The sequence below is a fragment of the Lynx canadensis genome, chromosome B4 (genome assembly GCF_007474595.2).
Source record: "Lynx canadensis isolate LIC74 chromosome B4, mLynCan4.pri.v2, whole genome shotgun sequence".
NCBI classification, from domain to species: domain Eukaryota; kingdom Metazoa; phylum Chordata; class Mammalia; order Carnivora; family Felidae; genus Lynx; species Lynx canadensis.
This window is the reverse complement of record NC_044309.1, coordinates 78,740,779-78,755,248: the sequence shown is the minus strand read 5'-3', so window position 1 is coordinate 78,755,248 and position 14,470 is coordinate 78,740,779. Positions and strand designations below refer to the sequence as shown.

At 50.5% G+C, this 14,470-nt stretch overlaps 1 protein-coding gene across 1 annotated transcript; it reads left to right on the top strand.

Moving 5' to 3' along the window:
* Nucleotides 1–659: 659 nt before the first annotated feature.
* Nucleotides 660–12,168, top strand: KRT79 (keratin 79). Its single transcript, XM_030321483.2, has 9 exons — nt 660–1,136; nt 3,633–3,853; nt 5,147–5,207; nt 5,332–5,427; nt 9,296–9,460; nt 9,622–9,747; nt 10,386–10,606; nt 11,158–11,192; nt 11,469–12,168. The coding sequence occupies exons 1-9, from the start codon at nt 660–662 to the stop codon at nt 11,669–11,671; spliced, it is 1,605 nt and encodes a 534-aa protein (XP_030177343.1). The 3' UTR covers nt 11,672–12,168.
* The last annotated feature ends 2,302 nt before the right edge of the window (nt 12,169–14,470 follow it).

The following is a 14,470-nucleotide window of genomic DNA, read 5'->3' as shown; positions in this document are numbered from 1 at the left end:
CTGGTCTCGGGGACCCCACCCAGCAGACCATCTGCCCGTGTATGACTGAAGAGCAGACTGCTCCCGCCCCCGCTCTGTCACCTGTGCCCCCCACCCTGGACGTGCCAGGAGGCAGTGAGGCCGTGGGTTGGGAGGCTGGGACTGGAGCAGGCCTGGGCACCCTCTCCCCAGCCCATTGCTCAATGTTCCTTCCCTTACCGCCTGTGCAGCCATGGGCCCTGGGGCCTTGGCTTACGACAGGGGCCTGGGCCAAATCCCACAGAACAGAGCCCCATTGATGGCGGCCATCAGGGCTGAGTAGGAGGAGACCAAGCCAGCCACTGGGTGGTGGGGGTGGCCGTGGGAGACTGTATCATCCTGTTCCAAGTCAGGAGAGCCCCGGGGGGGAGAAGGTGGCATCCTGCCCCACACAGTCTCGGCTCAGCCCCAGCTCTGGAGCACAGGTGATAACTGGGCAGCCCCTCCCTCCCACTGGGGGAGAGGGGACTCCCCTGGCCCCCGGGGCCCCTCCCTCTCTTCCTGGGGCAATGGGGCAGGAGTGTCTGTGGAGCCCAGGAGCCAGCCCAACCGGGAAAAGATAAAAAGCCCTTCAGTGTCACAGAAGCTCACTGCGTTCCCTCACAGCTCTCTCAGCCTGTGCTCCGGCCCCTCTGACAGCCATGAGGTCCTCTATGTCTCGGCAGACATACTCCACTAAAGGAGGCTTTAGCTCTAACTCTGCAGGTGGAGGAGGCGGGTCCCGGGCCCACACCAGCTTCAGTTCGGTGACGGTGTCCCGGAGCAGTGGCAGTGCTGGGGGAACCCGCTGTGGCCCCAGCAAGGGGGGCTTTGGCAGCCGAAGCCTCTATAACTTGGGGGGCAGCAAGAGCATCTCGGTCAGTGTGGCTGGAGGGGCCTCCTCAGGGAGGGCCCCGGGGGGCTTCGGCTTTGGCGGTGGGGCCTATGGGGGCCTGGGCGCCGGCAGGCAGACATTCGGGCCTGCCTGTCCTCCCGGAGGCATCCAGGAGGTCACTGTCAACCAGAGCCTGCTGACCCCTCTCAACGTGGAGATAGACCCGGAGATCCAGCGGGTTCGTACCCAGGAGCGGGAGCAGATCAAGACCCTCAACAACAAGTTCGCCTCCTTCATTGACAAGGTGAGCCTGGGTGGAAGGAGGCCGGGAGGGGCCCTTGGAGTAGAAGCAGGGTCCCTAAGAGAGGGTGGGCTGGGCAGAGGCTGATGTAGTCCATGTGCAGTGTGGCGGGGTTGATGGAATGACTTTTAGAGCTCTCCCGCCTGCGCCTGGGATGCCCAGACGTGGATGGCTGGAGACAGTCTTCTGGATCTTACTGTCATTGCTCAGGTGAATCTCAATTCTGCTCAGGAGGTCTGCGGCCAAGCCCACCTTGACTGTGGTGCAGCCTTTTCTCTGGCCATCATTAACACGGTCACACAGCAGCCTATCACACAGTGAAGGGGCAGACTGTCCTCACTACTCCTCTTAACAGGGTGGTCCTTATTGCCTCTTGTCATTTCACCGCTGGGAAAACTGGTTCAAAGGTCACACATGTTATCCAAGGAGCCCCATCTGTTTCCTGTTCTCTCAGTTTTGGAGAAGGCCTAAGGACAAAGATGTGATTGGGCGTGATAGAGGGGGTTGTCCTGGGAGAAGTCACCTTTCTCTTCTATTCCCACTTGCTCTTCTGGCCAAGAAGCTCAAGTGGGGATGAATGGTGAAGAGGGTGGTCACCAGAGCTAGGGGTATAGAGTTTGGTCTGTTCCAGATCGGGGGCGTCCTGACTCTTTCCCTGGCCTCCAGGCTGACCACGTGGCTCTTGTACTGCCCTCCGGCATTTTCAGGTCCATTTCACTGTATCGTCTACTTCTACTCCAACCCCCCAGGTAGAGGGACCATGATGGGGAAAATCATGGCAGATGGCCACACCTTGGTTCAGTGATGTGTGGGTTCCCAGAGAACATTCATGTCCTTTTCTGACGTGAAACCTAGTGTCCCATGAGGAATCAGAATAGGTGATATTGTGTCTATTTTAAAGAAGAGAAAACAGAAGTCTAGAGGGGTCAAGAGATTTCCCCAGGCTCACACGGATACTTGGAGGCAGAGGTGGGCCTGAAACTCAGGTTCATGGGTCCTATGGTCCTTGGCATTAAGAGGCCCTGTCACCGCTCGTGGCAGGTGCACCTGATGCATGGTTCCCAGGCCATGTGATTTAGGGCCTGGGGTGCTGTGGAGGTGGGACCTGGAGAAACCAGATGGTGGAAGGTGAAGCAAGCTATTCCGCCCACCTCCTCACCTTCTCCCCTAGTGACTTTTGGTCCTCCTGTGGGACTGTCCCAGAGGTCAGACAAGCAAAAACCTCTCCCAGGCTCTCAGCATCACAGTCTAGGACGTGGTCTGTGTGGTTGTCCCTGCCGGCCGGGCAGAGAAGCCCCCCAGAGCCCACCCCTGAGCTCCCTTCTAAGTCTTTAGAGATAGGACTGGGCATCTAGAGTTAAAATTTAAAAAAAAATGTCAAATTTACAGAAAAGTTACAAGCACAGTACAACATATTTCTAACTATTTTTTCACCCAGATGCACCCATTTTTAAAATTTAATTTAATTTTATTTCCAATACAGTTAACCTACAGTGTTATATTAGCTTCAGGTGAACAGTATAGTGATTCAACAGCTCTACACATCACCCTGTGCTCATCATGACAAGTGCCCTCCTCAGACCCTGTCCCCTACTTCACCCACCTCCTCTCTGGTAACCATCGGCTTGTTCTCTCGAGTTAAGAGTCTTTTTCTTGGTTTCTCTCTCTCTCTCTCTCTCTCTCTCTCTCTCTCTATTTTCTTTTCTTTTTTGTTCTTTTTCTTAAATTCCACACGTGAGTGAAATCATATGGTCTTGTCTTTCTCTGACAGACTTATTTTGCTTTAGATTCACCAATGTTTACATTTTGTCACATTTGCTTTCTCTGTATATGTGTGCGTGTCCACACGTCCATACATACATGTTTGTATATATGCATACATACATTCACATACACTATATACGCATTTGCATTAAAAAAATTTTTTTTAATGTTTATTTTTGAGAGAGAAAGAGACAGAGTGCAAGCGGGGGAGGGGCAGAGAGAAAGGGAGACACAGAATCCGAAACAGGTTCCAGGCTCTGAGCTTGTTAGCACAGAGCCTGATGCGGGGCTTGAACTCACAGACCGCGAGATCACGACCTGAGCTGAAGTCGGACACTTAACTGCCTGAGCCACCCAGGTGCCCCCATCATCTGCATTTTTAACAGTTGATTTTGATGCAGAATGAGGGTTCACAAACATTGATCTAGTCCAGTGTAATCAGTGTAAGTAGGAAAGGGAGATGCAGAGAGAAGTGACTTGACCATCACCAACCACCAAATGACTGAGCTGGGGCTTTGATGGTTTATTAACTCTTTAGAGTCTTGTCATTGGATTGGACTGTCTTTTTCCAGCAAAGAATGTTTTCTCAGGAACTCCTCCCCTTGGCAATGTGTAGTCTGCACTGGCCCTGTGATGTCCTGGTCGGGGATGGGTGGTGGTGATGGGCCCAGTCCTGGGTCCCTCCTGGGGCCAGAGGAATGGTACCAGCCCACCACCCTTCTTGCTCTGGCTCAGGTGCGGTTTCTGGAGCAGCAGAATAAGGTGCTGGAGACCAAGTGGGCACTGCTGCAGGAGCAGGGCCAGAACACGGGTGTCACCAGGAACAACCTGGAGCCCCTCTTTGAGAGCTACTTGGGCAACCTGCGGAGGCAGCTGGACAGCCTCCAGAGCGATCGGGGGAGGCTGGACTCAGAGCTGAGAAATGTGCAGGATCTCCTTGAGGACTTCAAGAGCAAGTAAGGAGGACTGGACAGGCTGGGAGCTTGTGGGGGTGGGGAGGGGACAGCGTGGGAAATCACCCCATTCCCAGGCTCCTGGGACCCACCCGGGGCAGTGCCCGGACAGAGCTACTCCCCTTGGGTGTCCAGGCTCTGGACCCATTGCGTCCTGGAGAATTGTCCCACTTACTTGTGTATTGTTCCTCATTGTAAAAACTCTAAGGTAGGGAGGACAGTGCAATGAACATTTATGTCCTCATTACTCAGCTTTAATAATTCTTAACTCGTAGCCCATCTTGTTTTATTTCTACATCTACTTGATTTTTCCCTTACCTTATTGTCTTGAAGCAAATCCCAGCCATCGTGTGATTCCATTCACAAATATTTGCTGGCTATATTCATAGAGCCTATCTGCATAACTTGACTTAATAAAACATAAACACAATGCCATAATCACACCTAAAACTTTAAAATTAAAAAAAAATTAATGTTTGTTTTATTTTTGAGAGAGAGACAGGGACAGAGTGCTAACAGGGGAGGGGCAGAGAGAGAGAGAGAGAGAGAGAGAGAATCCAAAGCAGGCTCCAGGCTCTGAGCTGTCAGCACAGAGCCCGACGTGGGGCTCGAAATCATGAACCGCGGGATCGTGACCTGAGCTGAAGTTGGACGCTTAGCCAACTGAGCCACCTAGACACCTCACACACCTAAAACTTTCAAAAGAGTAATTCTTCAATATCATCGACTGTCCGTTCATTATGAATTTCCAATTGTCCATACATGTCCGAAGTTTTAAAAATACAGTTTGTTTGAATCAAGACCCAAATAAAGTTCACATATTATGATCAGTTGATATGTATATTTGTCATTTTAGGGCCCAATCTTTCATAACTTTTCCAATAACTCGATACTGGCAATTTCTAACCCTTCAAGTCTCAGCAAAAGCAGTTGGAGAGAAGTTAGTTGTTTTAAAAGATGTCCCGTCTGTTGAAAGTGAAAGCAAAGATGAGCCACTGTGGACACATCTTTGCCTGTTCTTATAAAAGCCTCCTCAGGGCTCTGATCCAAAGAGATAGTTGTTCTTGGTCGCCATATTATTGCACAAATTCTGTGTCCATTTCCTCAAAGGGGGGCGGGGCAGGAATATTTAAAGACTGTACCCCAAGTTTCTTCACTGGTGGGTTGTATTACAGAACTCCTTCTCAAAGGTGTTCTTAGATAACGTGGGACCCAACGGGGCTTAAAGCCGAGTGGGTTAAATGTCCCAAAAGGCAGAACCTGGCTGAGCCTGGCCTGAGTCTTCCTGTGTAACAGGTATGAGGATGAAATCAACAAGCGCACTACAGCGGAGAACGAGTTTGTGGTGCTCAAGAAGGTGAGCAGGGTGGCAGGGAGTGGGGGAGGTGGTTTTTGGGCTTGCCAGGGTGCTGGGCTGACTCAGAGGGAGGTGAGAGTCCTGGGGGCTGAGGCATCTGCCCTGCTGTCTCTCTTGCCCCCAGGATGTGGATGCTGCGTACATGAGCCGGATGGATCTACACGGCAAAGTAGGGACCTTGACCGAGGAGCTCGAGTTCCTAAACCACCTCTATGAACTGGTGAGTTGGCAATGGACAGAGACAATTACATTTACATATGGCATTGGGGATTCCCCCGCAGGTCTGATCTGAATTCACCAGTGCAATTTAATTGAGGGAATATAGAACCTGGGCCTTTAATTAATACAGGCTTCCATGTATCAGGTGCTAAGGATGGGTCAGACACTGGGCTAAGCTTTATATGATCCTCTCAACAAAGCCACAATATAGATACCATTATTGTTTCCATTTTATAGTCAGGGACACTGAGGCTCAGAGTAGCTTCCTCATGGTTACATAGCTAGTTAGATGCAGTGCTGGAAATAAAGCCTGGTTCTTGGACTTCTTCAAAGTCTGACTCTTATTCCTGTGTTAGACCGTTTTCCTTCTAGAGCATTTGTAATGGAGCAAGGGTTGGAGGAGCAGAGATGGACAGAGAGGGGATGGAGATTCCAGGTTGGCTTGGGAGTTGAGGTATGGGTAGTGGGTAGATTGTAGAATCCAGGCCGGGTCCCAGGAAACAAGGGGCTTTGAAGACCAGGCTAAGAGGGCTGAAGTTAACCCGAGTTGATCCTAGCATCTCAGACTCAGACTTGGAAGGGACCTCGTGGCCCCCCTTCCCCTCCATGCTGGAGCCCTTCCTCAAACATCGCTGATAGGAGTCATGTAGTCTCGACTTGAATGCTTTTAGTGTCAGGGAACTCACTATTTTCTAGGGCAGGCATTTTCATTGTTGATCAAATTAGAAAGCTGACTTCAATCTTCTTCCCGTCACTTCTGCTCCTGATTGGCCCTGCTTCTGCCCTCCAGGCTGCACACATCCGTGTGGCATGTGTCTTTCATATGGCAGCACTTTAGAGGTCAGGATGCTTAGGTGACTGCCATCTGTGGCATATGAAGAAGCTGAGGAAATAGGGTTCTGATCTCAGACTTTGGGAAACAGGGGAGGTAGGGAGGGCGGTTACAGACTTGCATTCCTGCAGCCTAATGTCGCACTAGTTTATGTGTCATCTTTAGAAGTCACTTCACGATATTTGATCCTTCATAAAAACCCTGGAGTTTTTCACATGAGTGCTTCCAAGTGAGGTATGTATCTGTTTGCTTCCAGCTTCCAAAGACAGGAAGTTGGCCGTTGAATTTTTGTAACCGAAGAGTTAATGAGTCCCATTTCTCCTGTGAAATATCATTGTGGTTTCATCCCATTGTCTGGGCAACTAGACACTATTGGGCACTTTGAAACTTGATTTCCCCCATCCATATGTTGGAGATACCCAGTTGGGTAATTGGATATATTTATTGATGATGCCCCAGCTTTAGGTTCTCTGTGGACCTGGTCAACTTTCAGTTCAGTGGGGTGATAACATTTCAGTGTAAGTGACTGGTAAGCACATTAAAGCAGATGGGGCCAAGAACGGAGTCCTAGTGCAAGACCTAGGCCTTCAGTGGTGCCTTTCTCCCAGGCTGACCTCACTCCACCAATCAATAATTTATGATTCAAGTGGCTCAGCTACTGTAAAATCTAGGTGACCACATCATTATCTGGCCCACATCTTTCTGTCTTGTGTTCAAGAAGTTGTTGGTCAAGCAATATCTGTGATGGTCCCTTAGCATTTTAGTAAGACAACCATAGTAGAAAGTGAAATCCATTTGGCTTGGCCTTTCCTTAGGGAAGTCTTGCTGGCTCCTTGCCTCTTACTTATATTTTGTATTTCTAGAGGTTCATAGGAAGATGACATCAAATTTAAGTTGAGAAAGTCTAAATATCATCCCCTCAAAGATGAGGACATTTGCCGTGTCTGGGGTTCTGGAACCTGTCCTACTCTCCATATTTCTCATGGATCTCTGGGAGTGTTCATCCCCTTGGCAATGCCATGGCCTTCTAGGATATGCTCCTTTGGCCTGGACCCCTGAGATCCCCAACAAGGCCAAGGCCTCTCATACTCTCTGTGTCTGTCTTGGTTTTCCATTTCTTCTCCAGAATGCTGCTCTTTCTAGGTTGATGATTGTTCTCTTTGATGGGAAAGAGGCAAATGACGTAGCAGTTGAGTTATTGGTGTTTTGGGTTAGTCCAATGCTGCCTCTCTGTTCTTTTCACTAGAGCTTACCTACAGCCCTTGTCTACTGGCCTCAGCATTTCCCCTGGCTCATCCATGGCTGTGTTTTTCTCCTTCCAACATCTCCATCTGCCCTGTCAGAATGGAACTTGTTGGGGAGTGTTCTGTGCCATCATGATGATTTCCTAGGTGCCTCCCCACTTTTTTCCTTGCTGGACCACTGATGGTCATTCATTGCTTGTGGATTCCTCATTCTCCTCTCTTAGATTCTTTTTGCTTTTGGGCCAGGTCAACGGTGCCCACCCCCTCTTCTCTGAATGGACAACAATTGGCTTTCTTACTAAGACCCATGTCTGCATGCTCAGTGTTTCTTTCCTTTGCGGTCCCTTATTCATTTAACACATATTACTGAGTAGCTTCCACATGGCACCAGAAGGACAAAGTCCCTGCTTTGGGGGCCCTGTATCTCCAGTTACCATGTGGTGAGGCCGTGCTGGGACAGAGACAAGGTATATGGGGCAGGTTGAGCCTGATTCTTCCTGGGAGAGCTGTGGGAGCTTCAGAAGAGACGGGATTTGAGACGAATTTTGAGGGAAGGGCAGGAATTCTAAAGGAAGAGCAGGAAGGGCCTGCTAGCCAGGGTCCAGCCTGCACAGTGACACAGAGGCAGCATAGAGCACCTTGTGTTTGGGGAGCAGCATGGATGTTCACCCCTTCCTCTTCACCCATCCCACATTTTTAAAAAAATTTTATAGAGAGAGATAGAGTGAGTGGGGGAGAGGAGAAGAGGGAGAGAGAGAGAGAGAGAGAGAGAGAGAGAGAGAGAGAATCTCAAGCAGGCTCCACACTCAGTGCAGAGCCTGATGTGGGGCTTGATCTCATGACCCTGGGGTCATGACCTGAGCCAAAAGCAAGAGTCAGATGCTCAACCTACTAAACCACCCTGGCGCCTCTGGATGAGATATTTGATTGGCGCTGGGGTTTGGGCAGTTTGTTGGCAGCCCAGGGCAGGAAGGACCATGGGAGAGACGGAGGCAGAGCTCAGCTAGGAGCCAATGCACATGGTGTAGCGATAGAGTTGAACCCAAAGCCAGAACACAGAAACTAAGCTGCTGTTCATGACATCTTTAAATGCCTGTTTCTATGTCAAAGTTGATGGTCCTAGAAACCCAGGAAGGGTCCAAGAATATCACCAAGGTCTATAAATGTCAGTATATTCTAGAGGAAACGATTTGGGATTTGTCGCTCAACTGACTGGTTCCAGTTGGGCTCCAGGACAGGACTGGATGACCTTGGATGTGTCACTTCTCTTCTCCAAGACTCTTTCCTCACCAACTTCCATCAGGACCACCGTGAATGATGCTGCAGGTTGTTAACTGGCTGAGTGGAGAGTGGGGTTCGAATGAGGCCCACGGTCAGCTCCCTGGGCCCCACCAGCTGCTTCCACTCAGAGGGGAGACTTTTCCCAACTTGACAAAAGCACCCTGTGCGCCAGTCATGGCCTTGCCTGCCTCCCAGGGCTTTCTGATGATGAAAGGGACTGGTGGACGTGCTGGCTGAATGCCTGGCACCAGGGTTAAGGGCAGTAAGTATGCATTCTTTCCCCTTCTTTAATCTCTTGGAAACTTGTAAATGCACAAAAAAAAAAAAATGTCTTTACCAAAATGAGAGCGCCATTTCACAGCCGGGGAGAATGATGCTTTTCCTTCTAGGCTGGAGCCTGGGGCAGAGCACAGGCCTCCTGATGCCACCTGGGGACCCCGTCCTTCACCCTTCAGCTGTCTCCTGGGGGCCTGGAGCAGGGGCACCGCTGGCAGCTCTCTCTTTTTCCGCAGGAGCTGAGCCAAGTGCAGACCCACGTGTCTGACACCAATGTCATCCTTTCCATGGACAACAATCGCAGACTTGACCTGGATAGCATCATTGCTGAGGTCAAGGCCCAGTATGAGCTGATTGCCCAGAGGAGCAGGGCTGAGGCTGAGGCTTGGTACCAGACCAAGGTGAGGAGAATGGCCGGTCAGGTGTATGGGCTGGGACTGGACACAGAACATCCCCCATCGTGAGAGGCCTGGGGCCAGACACACCCAGCCTCCTCAGGCCCCTAGTCACCCAGGAGGGCCGGGAACTGACAGCTCACAACAGCCACCTTTTTGGTCTCTAGTATGAAGAGCTGCAGGTGACAGCTGGGAAGCATGGGGACAACCTGCGGGACACTAAGAACGAGATTGCTGAGCTCACCCGCACTGTCCAGAGGCTGCAGGGTGAGGTGGATGCAGTTAAGAAGCAGGTGAGCCTTTGGCTGGGAGCCTGGGGGTCAGGCCTGGGTTGGCGGAGGTGGGGACCTTCTCACTGTCATGCTGAGGGGGTCAGAGCTGCTCTTTTCCTGATGGATGGGACACACTCAAACACTGGATCAATGTACTCCTTTTACAGGACAGGAAACTGAGGCCTGGGGAAGGTCACATGGCATATTAGTGGTAGAGCAGTTGGGACAACGTCCTCCAAGGTGGTTGGTCCCATGTCCAGGGGGTCAGAGCAGGAGGCTGAGGGTTCAAGTGTTCAGGTCCTAGATGCTGATTCCATTTAGGGCGTGGCTAAAAAAGCAAGGACTTTTCCCCGTATCAGGGTGAAGCACCTGGTGAACGGTGAGGTTACATTATTTATTTTGTCTCTTTTGAGGCACTGGGTTGAGTTGCAGCAGGAAAGGCTAAGGTTAGACTTCAGTAAGGACTTCCCCAGTGGTGCTACAAGACCCTGCTTGTGTATTAGTATCTCTTCTCTCAGAGGAATATTTCTGCTTTCCTTCCAGCTCGGTTAGTCAGGGTGGGTGGGGTGGGTGGGGGATGGTGACGTCTGGTTTGAGGGCAGAGAGGTGGATGTGATGACCCTGGAGGGTGTCCCCAACCCCTCTCCTCCCCTGGGCAGTGCCAGCAACTGCAGAATGCCATCGCAGAAGCGGAACAGCGTGGGGATCTGGCGCTGAAGGATGCTCAGAAGAAGCTTGGGGACCTGGACACGGCCCTGCACCAGGCCAAGGAGGACCTAGCCCGGCTGCTGCGTGACTACCAGGCCCTCATGAATGTCAAGCTGGCCCTGGATGTGGAGATCGCCACCTACCGCAAGTTGCTGGAGAGCGAGGAGAGCAGGTGGGGGCCCCTCCTGCTTCAGAGGGCTTCCCAGCCCTGCCCTGGGGGAGAGCTTGACCGCCTCTGCCATGCGTTTCCTCGGTTAGCACAGTCATTGGTAATCCTTAGGGTGTCTGGAATCCCTGTAAGAGTGAGCCTTCTCCTTCCAACACCAGGTGCCACCACCTTTGGAGCTTCGAGAAAAAATGAATCATCTCTGTCCTTGGGAAGGCACGAGATGTAAAGAAATTCCCCTCAGCCAGAAACTGGGTGTTTTTTGGCATGGGCTGTTTGCTGTCCGTGGTGTGTGTGCAGAGGGAAGTGAGGACGGCGCAGGACGGGGCCACTTGGCTTGCCCTGGCTCTGCTTTCTCTGCAGCAGCGGCTGGAAGGGCCACGACGTGTTTCTCGTGTCTCCTGGTCTTGTCTTGCGGGCCCTGGCTCGAGAGATGACCCACTGAGTTGACCCATTGTAAAGGCAGAGAGAGGGAAGGAGGGAGTCGGGGAGACAGAGGGTTTTCGCTTGGGCTCCGGGGACCCCTGACCCTTCTCCTGGTCTTTCTGCTTCTGCAGGATGTCTGGAGAGTGCCCCAGTGCAGTCAGCATTTGTGAGTATTTTGCTGCCTTCCCCTGCCCCAGGCCCAGCCCCGTCCTCTGCTCAGTCCACTCAATCTATCCTTGGCCGGGAGCCCATGTTCCCCCCGCCTGAGCCCCTGGAGACCAGTTGGGGGGTTCCCAAAGAATGAGCTTCCCGCCCCACCTTCTCCATCAGTGTTCCATGGCTCCACGGCCTGCGTTTGTTGCTGTCCCTCACTGGTTTCTCCAAGTCCCCGGCCCTCCTCCAGCACGGCTGCCCTACCTCACCCAGACCCTTTGTCTTGCAGCGGTGACTGGCAACTCCACCACTGTGTGCGGAAGCGGTGCCGCCGGCTTCGGGGGTGGCATGTCCCTGGGCGGGAGTGGGGGTGCTGGCAAGGGCGGGTTCAGCACCAGTGTGGGCTACAGCACCAAGGGAGGGCCCATCTCTGGGGGTACCTCTATCCTGCGGAAGACCACCACGGTCAAGACGTCCAGCCGGAGGTATTAGCTGCCCAGCCTCGCAAGCGGGGCTCCTGCCGTTTTCTCCTTGCTCTACTCACCGCACCTCTGCTGCCCTCCCTGCCTACCTCCATAGGAGCGGGAACAGCCCCCGGACCACAGGTCCAGTGTTACTTGCATGCCAGACTCTTTGCACGTGATCTGCATTTTGGGAAGGCTCAAATCTGCCCAGGTTTTCTCCTTGCTTCTGCAATGTGATGGGAGGGGGGCGGGGGTTAAGGCTACCATCTTGAGTGATGTATTTGAGTGCTTTGGGAGTGATCTTTTGACAACCGAGAGGAGGCTAGATTTCCCTCAGTTCCTCTGCTTGTCTGCTCTGCACTCGGGACAGGCTGGGGGGAGGAAGGAGGGAAGTTGGGAATGGTCCCCGAAGGCCTTTCAACCTCCCCGGGCTCCCACCAACCCCCAATCCCTTTCCAAATTTACCCACCCCACCTCCCCTGTCTGTGCCTGTGATGTATCTCAATAAATGGTAACTGCAGCTAGATGTCTGTGGCTCCAGTCTCTCCTGCCCCGGGGAACTGAAATTGTCAACCACATGCTCATTATGCCCCCATGCTAATTACCATGTTAAAAGCACATCCACTGATAACCATCACCACTGTAGGCCTGGCTCTTACTCTCTCCCTTGTGGAATTCACAGGGGGAGACTTGAGGGAATATCTAAGTTGTTCAAGGCAGAACCCAGCCACTGAGCATCTGCCTATTACCGGCCCATCCCCTGATGCTGTTGAGCCCTCTGTTAAGGGGCTCAACTTGGCCTTCAGAACTGGGCCGACTTGGCTTCAAATCCCGGTTCTGCCACTTACTGTGTGACCTTGGGCAAGTCACTTAACCGCTGAGCCCCAGTTTCCTCTGTCATAAAAGCAAGGTGTGATGAGGACATGTGTAAATCACCTGGCTAATGAGGGTCTTAACAGGAACCAGTTCTCTTCACTTGCTTTCCCTCTGGCTCCTGGTTTCCCAAGTAATTCATCATCTTGGCGTCAGATAGCTTCTCTCTCAGCCCTCATATCTGGTCATTAAGAAAAATCCACATTTTTCCAACAACAGCAGAATACACATTTTTCTCAAGCACACACAGAACAATTTTCTAGGGTAGATCATATGTCAGGCCACAAAACAAGTCTTGGCAAATTCGGGAAGATTGAAATCATACCAAGTGTTTCTCTGGCCACAATGGTATGAAACTAGAAGTCAGTAATAGGAGGAGAACTGAGAAATTCACAAACACATGGAAATGAAACAGTAGTTTCCTCAACAACTAATGGATCATAAAAGAAATTCAAAGGAAAATAAAAAAGTATCTTGAGACAAATAATAATGGAAAAAAAAAACTTATGGGATACTGCAGAAGTAGTTCTCAGAGGAAATTTTATAGCTATAAACACACATGTCAAGGAAATAAGAGGGGCTCATGAGTGGCTCAGTTGGTTAAGCATCTGACTTCGGGCCAGGTCATGATCTTACGGTTCATGAGTTTGAGCCCCATGTTGGGCTCTGTGCTGACAGCTCAGAGCCTGGAGCCTGCTTCAGATTCTGTGTCTCCCTCTCTCTCTGCCCATCCCCTGCTCACGCTCCGTCTCTCTCCCTCAACATTAAAATAAACCTTAAAGAAAAAAAAGAACATAGAAAGACTTTAACTAAACCACCTAACTTTACACCTTAAGTAACTAGAAAAAGAAGAACAAACTAAGCCCAAAGTCAGCAGAAGGAAGAAAAGGATAAAGATTAGAGTAGAAACAAATGAAATAAAGAATAGAAAAACAATAGAAAAGACTAACCAAACTAAGAGTTCTATCTTTGACCCTTCAAACAAAATTGACAAACCTTTAGCTGGACTTCCCAAGGAAAAGAGAGAGAGGATCCAAATTAACAAAATTATAAGTGAAAAAGGAGGTACAATAACGGATCCCATGGAAATGCAAAGGATCATAAGAAGCTCCTCTGAGCACTCATATGACAAAAAACTGGACACCCTGGAAGAAATGGCTGCATTCCTAGAAACATACAACCTACCAAGACCAAATCAGAAAGAAATACAAAATCTGAACAGACCAATTACTAAGTAAGGAGATTGAATCAGTAATCAAAAATCTCCTAACAAAAAAAAGTCCAGGACCAGATGGCCTCACTGGTGAATTAAACATTTAAAGAAGAATGAATGCCAATCCTTCTCAAACTCTTACAAAAAATAAAAGAGGAGGGAACACTCCCAACTATTCTACCAGGCCAGCCTACCTTGATACCAAAGGCAGACAAGGGCACTACAAGAAAAGAAAAATACAGGCCAATATCCCTGATAAACATAGTTGCCAACATTCTCAAGAAAATTCTAGCAAACTGAACTCAGCAGCACATTAAAAGGACGCTACACTATTGGGGCTCCTAGGTGGCTCAGTTGGTTAAGTGTTTGACTCTTGATTTTGGCTCAGGTCATGATCTCATGGTTCAGAAGATCAAGTCCTGGGTTGGGTTCTGCACTGACAGCATGGGGCCTGCTTGGGATTCTCTCTCTCTTCCTCTTCCCTGCTTGTGCACATGTGCTGTCTCTCAAAATAAATAAATAAGCTTAAAAAAAAGGGCCTTACATTGTGATCAAGTGGGATTTATCTCTGGCATACAAGATTGGTTCAAAATACACAAATCAATAAATGTGATACATCACATTAATATAATGAAAGATAGGGACGCTCGGGTGGCTCAGTCAGTTAAGCGTCTGTCTTTGGCTCACAGTTTGTGAGTTCGAGCCCCACAATGGGCTCTGTGCTGACAGCTCAGAGCCGGG